The sequence below is a fragment of the Coturnix japonica genome, chromosome 5, assembly GCF_001577835.2.
Source record: "Coturnix japonica isolate 7356 chromosome 5, Coturnix japonica 2.1, whole genome shotgun sequence".
Lineage (NCBI taxonomy): Eukaryota > Metazoa > Chordata > Aves > Galliformes > Phasianidae > Coturnix > Coturnix japonica.
Window position 1 is genome coordinate 48598521 of NC_029520.1, and position 15237 is coordinate 48613757.

At 41.8% G+C, this 15237-nt stretch overlaps 1 protein-coding gene across 1 annotated transcript in view; it reads right to left on the bottom strand.

Moving 5' to 3' along the window:
- Window positions 1-14417, bottom strand: part of RHOJ (ras homolog family member J) — a 50247-nt gene extending 35830 nt beyond the window's left edge. The window contains exons 1-2 of the mRNA XM_015865635.2: window positions 13998-14417; window positions 13622-13837 (exon numbers count right to left, since the gene is read on the bottom strand). Of these exons, the coding sequence (XP_015721121.1) occupies window positions 13622-13799 (178 nt within the window). The 5' untranslated portion in view covers window positions 13800-13837; window positions 13998-14417. The remainder of the gene's footprint in view (window positions 1-13621; window positions 13838-13997) is intronic.
- Between the last annotated feature and the right edge of the window lie 820 nt (window positions 14418-15237).

Here is a 15237-nt window from a genome sequence, read left to right on the forward strand (position 1 = left end):
AATATATTTAGCACAATTTCATCATACTGAATATCAGCAGACAAAAAAAAACCACAACTACATATGATGGCAATAGGCGTAAATATTTACAACTAGTGAAAACTCTGTCTAATTTTAGGTACCCACACCCACCAAGCTCACTGGGGAATGGAGCCAAACTCTTTCAGGATCTGCTTCCAGCTCTCTTAAGGAAACAAATCCATTTGGACACATGGTAATACCTTCTCGTTAGTTCTGATGGCCCTTTTTCTATTCTTACCTAGCAGCTGGAACAGGTCAAAAAGTGTTTATAGGTTAGCTAAATTCAGTGGTCCTCAGACAGCCCAAATGAATTTCTTTAGGTCTACTGTAATTTGTAGGAAGAAACAGTATTTGGGGCCCTCTGCTGAGGAGGTCCTGGTAAGGACAGACTGTTTTATCTTGTGGCGGATGGATGAATCTATCTGATAGCAGTGGACTGGTTTGTTATCATGAGAAGTAATAGAAATGCAGCTTTCAGGAAGGAGCCTGAAAGCATGTGACCGTACCATAAGAGAGCTCAGAAGCTGGAATATAGGTTGTATTTAAAGATCAGAATACAAGCACACAACCTAATTTCACTGACTATGATGATATCCCTCCTAAATTATTCTGAACATTTCAGAGGTCCTCTCCTATACATTTCCTGTGTAATCTGTAAGTAGCATCAACAGAATGTGGCTACAGACATCTTCATTCACAGCTGCTGTACTTCACAAATGAAGTCTTTGACCTGGTAACACAAGCATTGGGTATCCCTCAAAGGTGCAGAATATTGTCTCATGGAGGGAAGATGTGCTTTGAGAACCTTTGGAAACACTTAGGCTAATTTGTTTCTTCTGGAAATCAAACTTTATGTGGTCTTATTAGTTACAACATGGATTTATTAGACATTAATGTGATAACAAAAGTCATCAAAGGAGAGAAGAAAAAAACCAAACAACTCTATAGTAGCATATACCAGAAAGATTAAAGAGACAATGATAGATACTTCATTCTAAGCCTGTTTTCTCTTTTCCAAAGCACTTGATTTGTGCTGTAATTCTGTTTGCCAGGGCTCTCCCTGCAGCCACTGATCCTCTTCATATTGAGGAAGCATAAAACCACACCTGAACTCATACTATTTGAGGCATTTTTCTTGGAATGTTTTTCTTTGTTACACAGACTTTTCATTTAGAGGAAGTGGGAGGAAATCTGCCTTTAAAAAATAATGGCTACAATACAATTACTGTAAAATGGATAATGAGAGCAACCAACTCATACTGGCCAGGGGGATGATAATTCAACTTTGTGACAACTTCTGAGGTTTTACAATTTGTTTTCATTTTACAATGGAATGAAAACAAGACCTTCACATATTATGTTTTCAATTTAGGTCTTTCTTGCTGCATTGTCAGGAATAACCAGGGTGCCCTGGACCTCAAGAATTTGTCCTTCCAAGTATTTAAAATATGCTTCAACATTGATGAATCAGCATTTTCTCCTGGTGGGATAGTTCACTGTAAATGACCCAAACTTTGCTAACCCTAGAAGTTCAAAGTGATGTCTTATGCCCTAAAACATATTTGTTACTAATAACTTCTTTTGTGTTTTATGTGTTACTTCTAGACCGCCTTCTCTAAAGTTTACCTTTTGGCTTCATCCTCTATGGATGTACATCTATTTTCCACCATTATCCAGTTCTTTTCTCCTATTTTCTTCAGCTTTTCTTGTTTCTCATGCAGCTTCTTAGCACTTTTGACCTTCTGTAGGTTATGCACAAGAAGCAATGCTAAGATAACTTTTTATGGTATGCTGTAGCAGAGGTTGGCTAGGAAAGAGGTGGCTGCTGGATGGACTCTGGGACAGATAGTGGTCACTGCATGGCAGTCCCACAAGCATCCTGCAAATCCCTGTCTGTCTGCTCTTTGGTTTTAATTCTTCTCAGATGGCATTTTCCATCAGGCAGAGCTGACATCCGTGAGAAGGCAGAAACATCTGCTCCCATGCCCTGGCCGGCTGCCGCCCTCACCAGCTCAGCAGCACTTTAGGAAACCAGAAGAGCCACACGGTAATAATTATCACTAAGTGCTTGTGGGGCAGCTGCTATGCGTGCAATGTCTGTGGTTTGGGTTTGGACCCAGCTGGCTCATAGATGGCTCTGCGGGACCTACACCTATTGCTGGCCAGCCCTATGCTCTGTGCTGCACGCTTTGGAAAATGAAATTGTCTTTCATTTTTCTAAGGCTTCAGGTAGGAAGACCCTATTCTTTCAGGGGGAACAAAATAAAAGCAGTGTGGAAAATAGAGAGGAAATGCATCTGTGCATTCTGAAAAATGGAGATCAAGAAATGGAATGACTTAACGTGGTGCCAAGTACAAGGTGCTTCTGTAGAAGTCTTAGTATGAATTGTTTCATGCAGCTCACCATGACATACCATGAATGTTATCACCCAGGGACCCTTGTTCTCAGGAATTTCCACCCTACTGGGCGTAGTCTCAAAGCAACATTTTCCTTGCAAAACTGTCTCAAGACTCATTTTTTCAATCCTTTCTGTTCATACGTTTAAATACGAAGCAGGGGGAAAGAAACTCAGTTGGGAGCAACATATGGAGACAACACAAGTTATTCCTGTTTCACCATTTTCTTGGCATCTATTTCCTCTGTCAAACAATACTTCAAATTTGGGACCTCTGCATTCGTACTCCCCATTGCTTCTTACTTCCTTGGAAGCATCAGGAAGGACTTATGGTATTGCTACAAGCAGCTCTTACAGGAAAAGAAATGAATTGGGAAATACACTTCAAATAATGGAAGAATGAATTATTTCACCATTTTAGCTATTTCCCAGGAGGGTGAGTAGAGGGAAGAAAATGCATTTAACACTCTAAAATATTAAAATAACAGGAACCACATCAACTTCACCCCTCTAGACTTCAACCACACTGACTGGTTTAGGTAAATTCCCGGCAGATCCAAGTGACAAACTCCATCAGAGAATATTTCTAAGCATGGCAAGGGAATTTCTCTATACTAATGATATTATGAATTGGATCAGCTAATTTGGAGCTCTTTGGATTTAGGTCTGGTTTCTGGCAGAGTAGCAGAATATTTTTTGAAATACGAACTCCCCCTGCAGTATAGAGTCTGATCCTGTTTTTATGGATGGTATTCATGGAAAATCACTTTCTTGAAGCTGTATTTCAAATATATTTTTTTAATGAGAGATGTTATTCCCTTGAACTTCTGGAATGGGCTCTAAGTATTCACAGCAGTAACTAAAAGGCAATGAGATGAAGGGGACTGTAATTGATTTCTGAGATTTACTGGTTACATATACAGAACAAAGCAAAGCAGCACACTTCCAAAATGTTTAAATACAGCATGCAAATAGCCTCCTAGATTTTGTTTGTGTTCTCACTGAAAATTTTAATGACAATTTTGCAGACACCAAAATACAAGCTACACTGCAAAGAAATTACAAACCATTCTATAGCATCCTTTGTGTTTTGACATAGCAGCGAAGGCGTTTGTGTAGTTCTATCTAACTAAAAATAAAGATGCAATTACAAAATACCTGTTTGTGTAGATGACAGGTCTTGAACCGTCATTGAGGTTGGTGTGCTCAAGTGGAGCCAAATGGAAGTGGGGTTGTATGACCCAACCTGACAATATCTGCATTGTTGTTTGACTTGAATGGAAAACATGAAGACAAACAGGTTGCCCAGGGAGGTGGTAGAGTCTCCACCCCTGAAGTTTTTCAAGAGGTGTGTAGATGTCACCTTGACTGTCATGGTTTAGTGGTATGGTGGTGATGGGTTGATGGCTGAACTAGATGATCCTAGCGGTCTTTCCAACCATGATGATAATTCTAAGTCAGTGGGCTCTCACTTACTTCTACAAGCCATTTCTTGAACTGTATAGCAAAAAAAAATAGACAGTCTCAGGGAGTGCATTTTAATAGAGAAGTTTTGTTCCAGAGCTGAATTTCCCACTGGAAATGCCTCACTTTTTAAAGGAAAAAATCAGGTCTTTGTGTTTCTGCTGCTTGTTGCCACTGTGGCTGTGCTGCTCATAGTAAGCATCTCAAGCAACTGGCCCCGAAGTTAGGAAAGGACCTCAACTCTGTGCCTAATTATTGGAGAGTAAGCCAGCCAGTCCTGAAACACTGCTGGGGAGACTGTTCAGAAACAGTGAGTGTCTGGGTTGGGAAGGGTCTGGTCTTTGAGGACAGAGCTGCTCAGAACAGCTGGATGGCTGCCCGCTCTGGAACTGGAGCATGGGACAGTTTATAAACTTAAAGCAAATTTTCCAACCTTATGGGATTTTCCTTATGGTCTGTTCTCAGTGGAGCAGCATTATTATTGTAAATAGATGCTCTTTTTGTCCCATCTCCCAAGGGAGAAAAATTAATGTTATGTTTGAAAATGTATGTTTTTCCCACTCAGTTCTGAAGCAGTTCTTTTCCATAAGGTCTGCAGAAACTGAGCATTAGCAGATACTGTTAATATCATTACTTCAAAGTTCTATCTAAATGCCTTTTCCAGGGAGCCTTTAATAAAAGACGTGGCCTCTGTCCCCTCAGAATTGCAGGGGTTGGATACTCGTTCCTGTGAGTCATCTCGGGCATCCTCCTGCAGTGTGACAGGGCATTTCTGTCCAGCCCCTCTGCTCTTAACTCTTTCAGATGCCTAACTGCTGGCTCCTGTCTCATCATGGAGATTGCTGTTTCCATCATAGACTTGTACACTGTCCCAAACCAGGAGCAAGGATGCAGCACTGTGGTGCTCTTACCCCCTCCTGCTCCCAAACCACCCTTGTCCTGATTGTGCCTCCTGTGCCACCTCTGTATGGGAATATTTTTACAGCTGCCTCCCTCTCTCCTTTGGGAGTTTTCTTTTTTTTTCCCCTCTATTTTTTCCCTAGTGCTTCTCCTGAGAGTGAATGAGTTTTCCAGGCTTCTCTTCCCTTGAGACTGGTCGGCACTTTAAATATTTGTGGAGTCATTTCTGTGCCACAAACTGAGCTAGAAAGGCAACCCTGGGGCAATTGCACTGCTGAGTTTTTGGTGCACTGGACTCAGTAAGTTTTAGGAATAATGCCAACTGCAATGTGGTCCCTCATGGGTATGTGCTAGGTACCACTCAGTGCCACATCTGCTGCAGGGTGCAAATAGCCCTGTCTCAACCAGTACTCTTCCAAGCCATCTTGCCTACTCATATGATGACTCTCTTTGACCTCAGTTAAATCTGTTTAGGAGGAGATTATTGTTCATGGTTGCAAACTTAGGAGTACGTATGCTACAGAGCAAGTATTCAGGAAAAGCCATCACTGCATAATGAGATCTGCATCCATCTCAGCCAAAGATGATAACAACCACACAGCTGGGCAGTATTATCAGATCCTCCTTCATGCGATGCTCACCTGGCTGTGTCTCTGAGACTCTAGAGACATGATGGATGGTGCTTGGAATTGCAGTGAAGTGTAATGATTCACTCTGTTTTGGGAGAGGTTTCCAGTCCACCTGGGTACATGGGAAAGCCATTGGCTGATTAACAGTACTTGATCATTTTAACATATGTAGAATTTGCACATAAAGTTCAGTCCGTGTATTCAACCAAGGCTGCTGGAAGCATGTCTTATCTAGGATGCAAGGCGTCTGAGTGTGAATAACAAATAATTCTTTGCACTAAATAGGGTAAATTCACTTTAAAAAAAAAAACAACATTTTTTTAATAAAAAGATGTTTTTAATAAAATATTTTAATTATTAGAAATTATTTTAAAGCCAACTTTCCCAGAACTTATTTTGGAGAAAAAAGGATAAGTGAATGCCTTTCCAAAGATATAGTCTGGAGCTCATCCTCATCTCAGTGGTTCTTTGATGAACTGTGAAGTCACAGTTTATACATCTTTAATTCCTCAGTATCTTATTCAATGGAAGAGCCATATGTTGGGATACAAGAATATGATGTCTGTCCAGAGCCTGGTGAGTTATCACTCTAAAAAACAGACTAGAAATATACTAACTTGGATTTTTTCATTGCAAAGATAAATAATAATTTGACAGGAGATGTCATTGTTGTTTAATGGCTTTGTCTGAGCAGAACAATTGAAGGAAATATGTTTGCTCTTCCTCATCCCTTGCCATTTCCATGATGTCATTGGGCTTGGCCCTAGCAGCTGGAAAGTTAGAACAGAGGAAAGGCACTACATGCAGAGCAAAATGTACACAACGATGTATGGTAGCAACGACTAGCATTGCTGGCACTGAGATCTGTATCAAGGTTTATGAAGAGAAGAGAAAATAAGATGGAAACTAAAGGCATTTTGAGTTGGATTAATCAGTAGGTAAACAATTTTAACTGTGACTCATTTAGTAAAAGACTGCCATGTCCTGCAAAAATGGTTTGTACTTGTCTAGGAATTTTGATTGTATAGACATTATTACTATATTTTTGGTGTTTTTTTTTTCCCCCTTCATGTGGAGTATGTGCTGTTGAAAAGCATGCGCTTGGCTGTCCATGGGTGCCTGGTATGGCACCACCTTTACATGGTTTTGACCCCCTAGGAACACAGTTAACCACATATATTGAGTAAACTATTGCCTTCAACATAGTGGCAGTGATGTTTAGTTCAAGCTGTAGAGATCTCCTTCAAGAGCCAGAGGTCATAGTTTCAGTTTTGTTTTCCTCAGCTGATGTCACCTCCTGCAACATTATGCCCATGGGAAGACTGTCTTGGAGTGGTGGTGAAGAGGGTTACATTTTCATTGCTTCTACTGTTAACCCTTTTTCTGCTCCAGCCACCTCAGAACACACTAAGGTCTTATTCTGACTACTAAGAGAAGCTCACTTGTCAGCTCACTTTTATTACCACTTGCAGAAGTCTTATTTTTCAATTATGGTAGCACTTTCCTTACATCAGGTTCAACCTTCCCTTTTTTTGCAAACCTTATTAACATTTTCCCCCAATAACTTTCATATATTGATAAATTCCTGGGGTTAATCACACTCCATACATTTCTTTTTATGTCATCTGACTTTCTCATCTTTCCAGTGCATTTCCAGTTGTGGCTGCCTCCTAGAAATGCCATAATTCTACACCTGAACCATCAGGATGCATTCAAAGGGTCTAACTTACTCACCACTTAGTATTCTTTGTGCTTCCTCTTGCCCTTGAAACACCACAGATCTAATATGAAATATTAGCTGAATGGGGAAGATGAAATTTGAGCTGTATTTCCATTGTAGTTTGCTTATTCTCTGTGTCTAGCTTTTGGGCTGAAAACATTATGCATGATGCAGCGTTGTCTCCTGCCATGCTTGACCCAAGAGGATATGCATTGACTGCTCATAAAAGGTAAGGAAACAAGCTCTTTGCAAGGGGCTGTAGCAGCTTCTGGGCTTTGAGTTGAGTCCTGGGTGATAAACACAATGTATGGGAGGGATTGGCACACAGCGTTTTGGTGTCTTTGTAGCATCAAGCTTTTGTCAGTGTGAAATCAAAATGGTAATTACGTGCTCCTCCTGAGCTGTGTTTCAGTAGTGCTGGGGGACAGTAGGAACTTTGTCACTGCTGCAGAAACAATCTACCCTCAGTAAATAGGACCACAAACACACCTCTGTGTTCATGGGCTTCAAGTGGACTGTGCCGGTACAGGGCAATACAGGGATGTGTGTAAAGAAGAGGATAATAAGCGTTAGTAATCTTGGCTCTTCACACCTTTCAGAAAGAAAAGGCCTTAAGATGGGTTGAGGGTTGGACTAGATGATCTTAAAGGTCTTTTTCAACCTCAATGATTCTATGATTTCCAACCTCACTGACTGTATGATTCTATGGTTGAGTGTGTATATGTTGCCTGCTTTGTTTGGGTGTGGGATGACCATGATGACTCAGGTAAAAAGCACTTCTTCAGTGTATAAAGACTATCTAGACTTTCTGGCTGTGAAAAACCTGATGATTATTGAACCTCCTCTAGCTTATGTGACACAGGACATGGAATTAAACCTTCTGTGGAAAGGTTAAGAATTAGTGGTTCTGTAAAACTTATCTTCCCAAAAAGGCAGCCACAAAAATCTTTGAATTGCACTAGTGGCTTTCTGTTGAGTTGAACCTTGAATGCGTTATTGAGACCTTTGGTTTATTCTGGATAACAGAGAAGATTGGCTGAAAAATCTTTTCAGCTGCTGTGAGGCAAAATGAACAAATCTGTTCTGTGGCTGTGAGTCAAGAGACCTCAATCTTAAAAGAGTCAGTGCTTTCCTGTCTCAAGGTTAATGTTCAAATCTGTTTGATCAAAACTGGATGAACATTAAAAGGAGAAAAAACACTGCAAACATCCCTGGAAATAAACATCACAGCTCTCTCTCGGTGCTATTTATAGCTCTCTCAGTTTAATGACCCCAAGCAACACATGAAACATCTAATGTGCTACCAAAACTGTTTATAGGAGACAACTGTCTCAAGAACGTGGTAGTGTGAAGACTCCCACAGCAGCACTGTGCAGAAATTGCAAAGCTCCTGGGATAGCCTCTTCTTATCTAATTATCCTGTCTAATAAAGTTTTGACAGAGAAAAATAGAAATAGTATGATATTTAGGTCATCGCTGTCACACCATGCCAAACTAACTGGTTGAAATCAGTCTGCCCATGCAAAGCATCGGTAATCAGTGAAAAATGACTGGCATGTCAAGCGTGGACAGATGTGCTGTTGTTCCTGCAGCTGGAGGAGTTTCATAGAGAAACAGAACCACTAAGGCTGGAAAAGAGTACTAAGACAGCCTAGTCCAACCCAATCCATCCCCACCATACCATGCCCACTGACCACATCCCTCAGTGCCATATCTCTAGGGGTCTTGAGCACCTCCAGCGATGGTGACTCCACGACCTATCTGAGAAGCCTTTACCAGTACCTCACTACTCCTTGTAGGAATAAGTTTGTCCTAATATCTGACCTGGGGTGTTCAGGCTCCTATGTGATTTCTGTCCTGTCTCAGTGGGTGGCTCCTCTCTCATGGAGATGAAGTTGCTCAGTGAGTGCTCTAGACCACTTCACTGCTCAATCAACCACATTGGCTCGAATCATTACTAAAGAACAAAGCATCTGCCTCCTAATGGTGATTAATAATTGTTTTCTTCTATATTGCTTTTAATTTACAGAGCTTCTGTCACGGCTGAATTATTCTGTATGTTATTCATTAGCTGATCATATGCCACTGCTAATGTTTTTCAAATGGATTCACTATTTATAAATGTTCACCAGTTTGTGCCAACACATGAGGGGAAGGAGGAACATATTTATGCCATATACATTAAGTCTTCAGTCCAGATGTTTGCAGTTCTTCCTTGGACAGGCTGACCACTCTTTCATTTACCAAAGTTAAAGCATCAGTTATTAAAGCTATTTGTATGGCATTCACTTGTGTACAGTCCCCAAAACCAAATGGTTTGAGACTTACCACCCTCTTCTCTTTAGACAGCCATCTACTGAGTCCATTCACTTTTGGCTGTGCAGTGGGTTGAGTTAGTCATATGAATTAGTACTGCTCCCCAGTTGATGGAGAGTTTTCACGTAGGAAAAAATAAATGAACTTTTGAGTATAAATTTTGGGGTGAATAAATTTCATGCTAAAAATTACTGGCTTTTTTATAGTTCAGAAAAGTCAAACAAGATGTTCAGCAGCTGCCTAGCTTAAAAAACAAGATACATCTCCCTTCTGCTTTTCACAGAGCTGCCCCTTAATTTTTATACTATTAAACGAGCTTGGCTAGAAGTTGTATTGACTTTTTGTTGGTACAACCTCGGCCCTAATTAGGCATTTATAACTTCACGTAGTCAGACACAATACAAGTCAGCCTTGCTGAGAGACCTTTGCTCACGGAAAATCAACGTTTGATGTTGGAAAGACAGAATGGAAGCACCATATTAAAGCATGTCCTCGCTATCCAAACAGACCCTATTGTTACAGCTATGGCCAGTAATATCCTGTTTGTCACTGGGATCACACTTTGGTTCTCCTGCCCTAGAAATAGCTACTTTCTTTGTGGCTAAATCCTTTCAGTGTGGGACTTGGGTTTTCACCAAAGGTAAGGAAACCCATTCAGGGTTCTGGCCTCCAGCTAAACTTCTTCAGAATGCCTTGAGAAGTAAACAGACTCGTAAACTTCCCTACGTTCAACAGAAGTGCCCAGTTTTGTATCCAAATAACAATTTTGCCTTCCCCATCTGTCTGGCATTACCTCAGACTCTGCTCTGTATCCATCACATCCCAGCCCTGGCAACAGGCCTTGAACAAATTCATTTTTGTGGACTGTGGGTGAAATCTGTGGCCGAATTTTATTAGTGGGGAGCTAATAACTGGTTTGGACTTCTATACAGAGCAGCTGCACTCACAGCAAAACACCAGCAGCCTCTCATTCCAGGCATCACCGTGTCCAAGCTATGTGCATCCTCAAAGACACCCTGTTGTTACACTTATCTGTACCATGAAAACCTACCCCAGGCCTAAAGCTATAAGGATGCAATGGAACTTGGCAAATAGATGCAGCTGGTGCTGCGGGGCCATGAACGGTTAACGCCTTGGCCACGACCACAGTGCATCTGGAGCTTTTCCCAATTCTGGGCTGGATAGCATCGCTGTCTCCCCCCAGCTGCCAGAGTTGCGGCAGTGAGAAAATGCTCTGAGATCACAATTGGAATCCTCAGTTTTTAATGCTTCCCCCCACCACTGTTTTTCTTTTTTTCCATTAGAAAGAAGGAAATTGGTAAATACCCTGGGACTCGCAACCAGGCTGTGACCTGGAGAGGCAAATAGAAGCACTTGTTGCTGGTAATAATGGGCTGGGTGAAAAAACTTCAGTGGGAAGCACAGCTCTGCAGAAACCTGCAGCAGTTAATTGCTTTTGAGCAGTTTCAGCACAGGCCATCAGGAACAAATAGTTTCAGCTGTAACAAATGATTTCAGCTCGTTTGGGAAAGGTGAAGTTGTTGGGTTTTGATAGGGGCAGATAAAGCTGTGTGGTAGGGTAAATATAAAGGGGATTTTCCAGCATCTCAGCTATTCTCCAGGATATGTCAATGTCCAAAACCTTTCTGTGCACCATGCTGATATCAATACATCCCTATTACCTCTGTGCCACCTCTCCTTGTGATCATGGGCTGCCAAATGCTTTGCAGTAGAAAGGTCCATAGCCACAAAGGATTCCACCAACTGTGAGCTCAGGTAATTGTGCCCTAGGTGAGTACTTTCCTCTCTCAATGCCTACAGCATATTAAAATATTTTAACAGATTATATTACATTATATGTCATACCATGTCTTTTATACAATCATTAAGGTTGGAAAGATAGCTAAGGTCATTTACTCCAACCATCAACCCATGCCTGCAACTGCGTGTTATATTAGAGGATTTGTGTGCGTGTTTTATTTTTAAGGCACTCTGCTCTGGAAGTCATTTCCACTGCTCAGTTTTTTGTACTGCTTTGTAGTGAAATGAGTCTATTAGATAATGGAATTTCTCAAAATATGTAAAATTCCACTTTTGATCACTGCACATTTTGGCCATTGGCTCTGGACAGGGTTTGCCTCAGAATAGCATGTTAATACACAGAGCTATTTTTTCTCTTATCTTTCTGAACTTTGCTATCAAGAACATTTTTAGCTTGTGTTTATTTGCTATCACAGCTTAGAAGGCAAATAAGAGCAGCTGGAGAGCTTTTAGAGGTCTAAATCTTCAAAGCCTGAAAATGTAGCTTGATTTAAAAGCCGAATGCTTTACCTGTTACCCAAAGGAAAGGAGAATTATGCAGTGACACTCTCCACCTGCCTGTCCTTTTCTCAGCAATTTCTGAGCCCTTTGGCAATTCCTACCATTTCTAACAGAGAATAGACAAAATCAAGGTATGTTCTGGCAAGTTACCAAATAGGGACATGCCTGGCGCTCCCACCCAGGCTGGCATCAACACTTGGATGTGCACACAGCCCCCATGCTCATATCAAAGCCACCTAACTTACAGGTCATCGGCTGGGACCAGCTGTCATATGGGTTTCTCCATATGCAGAGGTATTTACAGGTCTTGGCAGACTGCAGAGGGTGCTGGGAGTGGTGAACTGCTGTATGGCAAAGCTTTAGGGGACAAACAGATCTCTGTTTATCATGGGAAAGTATGTGGGTGTTATCACAATGTGGGACATAAATCTATGCAGTCTTGCCGGCGGCTTTTCCCTTGTGGAAGTGCTCATTTACACCGTGAAGTGTTCTTCCTTATATCACCTCAGGGTAAAGGCTTTTTCTAGAACGTTTCTTTGATTTGTCTGGAGGGAGTAATAGAGAAAAGAGAGCATTGCTCGCATTAGAAGTGACACTGCCCACTCTTGTGGAGAAAAAGGTCTTCACATTTCCACGGATCAGATCCTGCAATTACACAGCTTTCTTGTTTGGCCAGTTCATCTGCTAAACCTGACACGGAGCCAGAATGAAAACAGAGATTTTCCCATTACAGAACACCAAATCTATGATAAGCCACGCCATGAAAATTCAGTTTTTAAGGAGGTGGAGAGAGAATGAAGGAAACTCCAGCAGCTGCTGCACAAAAAGCCACAAGTTTCACAGTGCTAAAATCCGTTCTTGGAGGAGATCTTAAAAACAACAACTATAAGCCAAAGGAGCAGGGAGATAAGAAAAACAGCAGGATCTGGGATAGGGAATTTTAAGCAGTAGTTTGAGCAACGATTTTAGGCTGTCACACCATCTGGGTGGTAACTTTGGACACAGCTGGGTAAAGTAATTGCTAAGGACAGAGGCCTGTGAATGTGGTACTTGGTCTGTTTTGCACAATGATGTAGTGAACGTCATCTATGATCTTTGTTAGATCTGTATTTTCATTTAATTAACAAAAAAAAGAAAAACTCCTTCCCTATAAAGCACTCAAACAAATCACCCCTTCTGCTTCCCCCACCTCCAAGTCATAGCATTAAATTCTATTTATAGACAGAGCAACAAATGGCTCTGAAAGGAGAATTACATTTTGACAGCACTCAGAGATGTGCTGCTGTTCTTAGAGATCACTCCCTAAATAGGATATAAATATTATAACTTATACCCTTTTTGCTTCATGGCAGATGGTGTATATGTAGTACCTTGGGGCATGGTTTAGTGAGCAATATTGGTAGTAGGTGCATGATTGGAATAGATGAGCTTAGAGATCTTTTCCAACCTTAATGATTCTATGCTTTTAATGTATACATGCATAAATATAATTGTCACCGCTTTCAGCCTTCAAAGTTCAGGACTTCAGGAGTTTTATAAAAAATACAACAACAAACAAAGCAGCTGAGTATAATCTGACTGGCTGAATTCTGTTTGTTTTCCTGAAAATCCAGTGTGTCTCTAACGTTGCTTATTTACTAAAAATCAGAAGCAAGCAAGTTCTCTGAGTAAATCCCACGTTGCCCCAAGTGTATGAACTGCCATCTAAGCCCTCTGGCCACCATCCAGGTCTGAATCACACTCCTTCAAGAGCAGTAACCCGTGCATTGCCTTCAAACCACCCTCTCCAATCCTTGATCCTCTTTCACCTCCCACCTGACTCTCGATTAAGTATTTTTAAAGCTCATGCTTACCTGCATAGTGATCAAACACGGTGGGCACATACTCCTCGGGGAAGGCATCATTGGCGTAGCTCATCAGCAAACAGGTTTTCCCCACGGCCCCGTCCCCAACCACCACGCATTTTAACATCTTCTTGGTGCTGTTGCTGCTTCCATCCGTGCAGTTGTCACCTTCTGCCTTGCAGCTCATCCTTGCGTCTGTTGCCGCTGCTCCTGCTGCTCCCGAGGCTTCCAAGTGCACATGAAGGAGAAATGAAGTGCGATTGTATGGACTTTTCCTGAGTTTGGAGTAGTTGGGGAAGGGGAGGGAGAGGAGGGGGGGGTAGAACTCAAGCTCAGGAAATCATACTAATGTTTCCAGGCTGTCACAGCTGCTTCTAACAATTACCAGAGCAGTCCAGAGAATCATTGAGGTGAATAGATTAAATTCATGGAGAGGAGTATCGTGAAAAAGCAATCTGTCCTTTCTTGTCCGTCCGAGTCAGGAAATCCTCATCCTGCCCCACAGTTCTCCGTACTTATTGCAACTTAAAAAGTATCAGCAGCCTGCGGCTTGGATTCGTGTCTGCCTTCCTCCCGCCTGGCCGCAGGAATCGGGGATTCCTGTTAAATCCACTCCATTTTCCATCTCATTTCTAACATGGAGGAGAGCCTGGAGGTTTTTAATGGAGTTTTTCCTTTCTTTCTCCAGCTTGCTGTGTGTCAGGAAATCATGGGTTTCCTGCTGAATTCCATATTAGGATCAGTGGGCTTGTGAAGGGCTGCAAACAATGGGAGCTCTGTGTGTATTTGTACTTTGGAGGAACTCTGCCAGGACGTGGAGAAAGAATAACACTAGAGGTCTCTCTGCAGACTGAAGTTTTTAGGCTTCCTGCTCCATCCCGTGCCCGGGCTGCACTCAGGGCTGCTGGCACTGATTTGGATGGGGAGGATTTCAGAGAGGCATTGGGACCATGGGGGGCATGGTAATTCTGGGAGCCATGTGCTACCCCAGCAGTGTCCTGGGCATAATCCCCACTGATCCCATATCGGTGTTTTCTTACACGTGGGAGACAGGAGGGGATGTGGGAACAAGTAAGGAGAGTTTAATGTGAATTTGCTCTGTTCTTATAGCTCTTAAAACAACAACAACAACAAAACTTGGTTTGCAATAACTAATTACTGGTTAGTCAGACACTCAGAATGTACACCTGGTTTTCCCCCTCATCCACTCAAAAAAAAAAAACCAAGTCATTTTATTTACCCCTACTGCATAAGCACAGAGAGGAGAAAAAAAAAAAATAAAAATAAGAGTGTGTTTATATGTATGTATATACAAAATTCCCATAGTGGTATGTGGAAAAACAGCTTTGAACTTCATGATCCCTGCCCCCTCATCTAAGTTTTGTTCTGGTCTCTCATGTGCCTCCTGGCTTCTCTCAGTTTAAATATATAGCAGTCTATACATGGGCAAGATGAAGGGCCAAACTCCCTGTTCCTTCCACAAGAAAGATTTTGCATTTTCCTGCAGAAACGAGCCAGACATCAACATAAACCCCAGCCCAGTAGCTCAGCACATCCTGCTGGCTACATTTCCCTTCCATAAGCTTAAAAGGCTTTGAAAGTGGGAAACAACACCCACTGGGTTT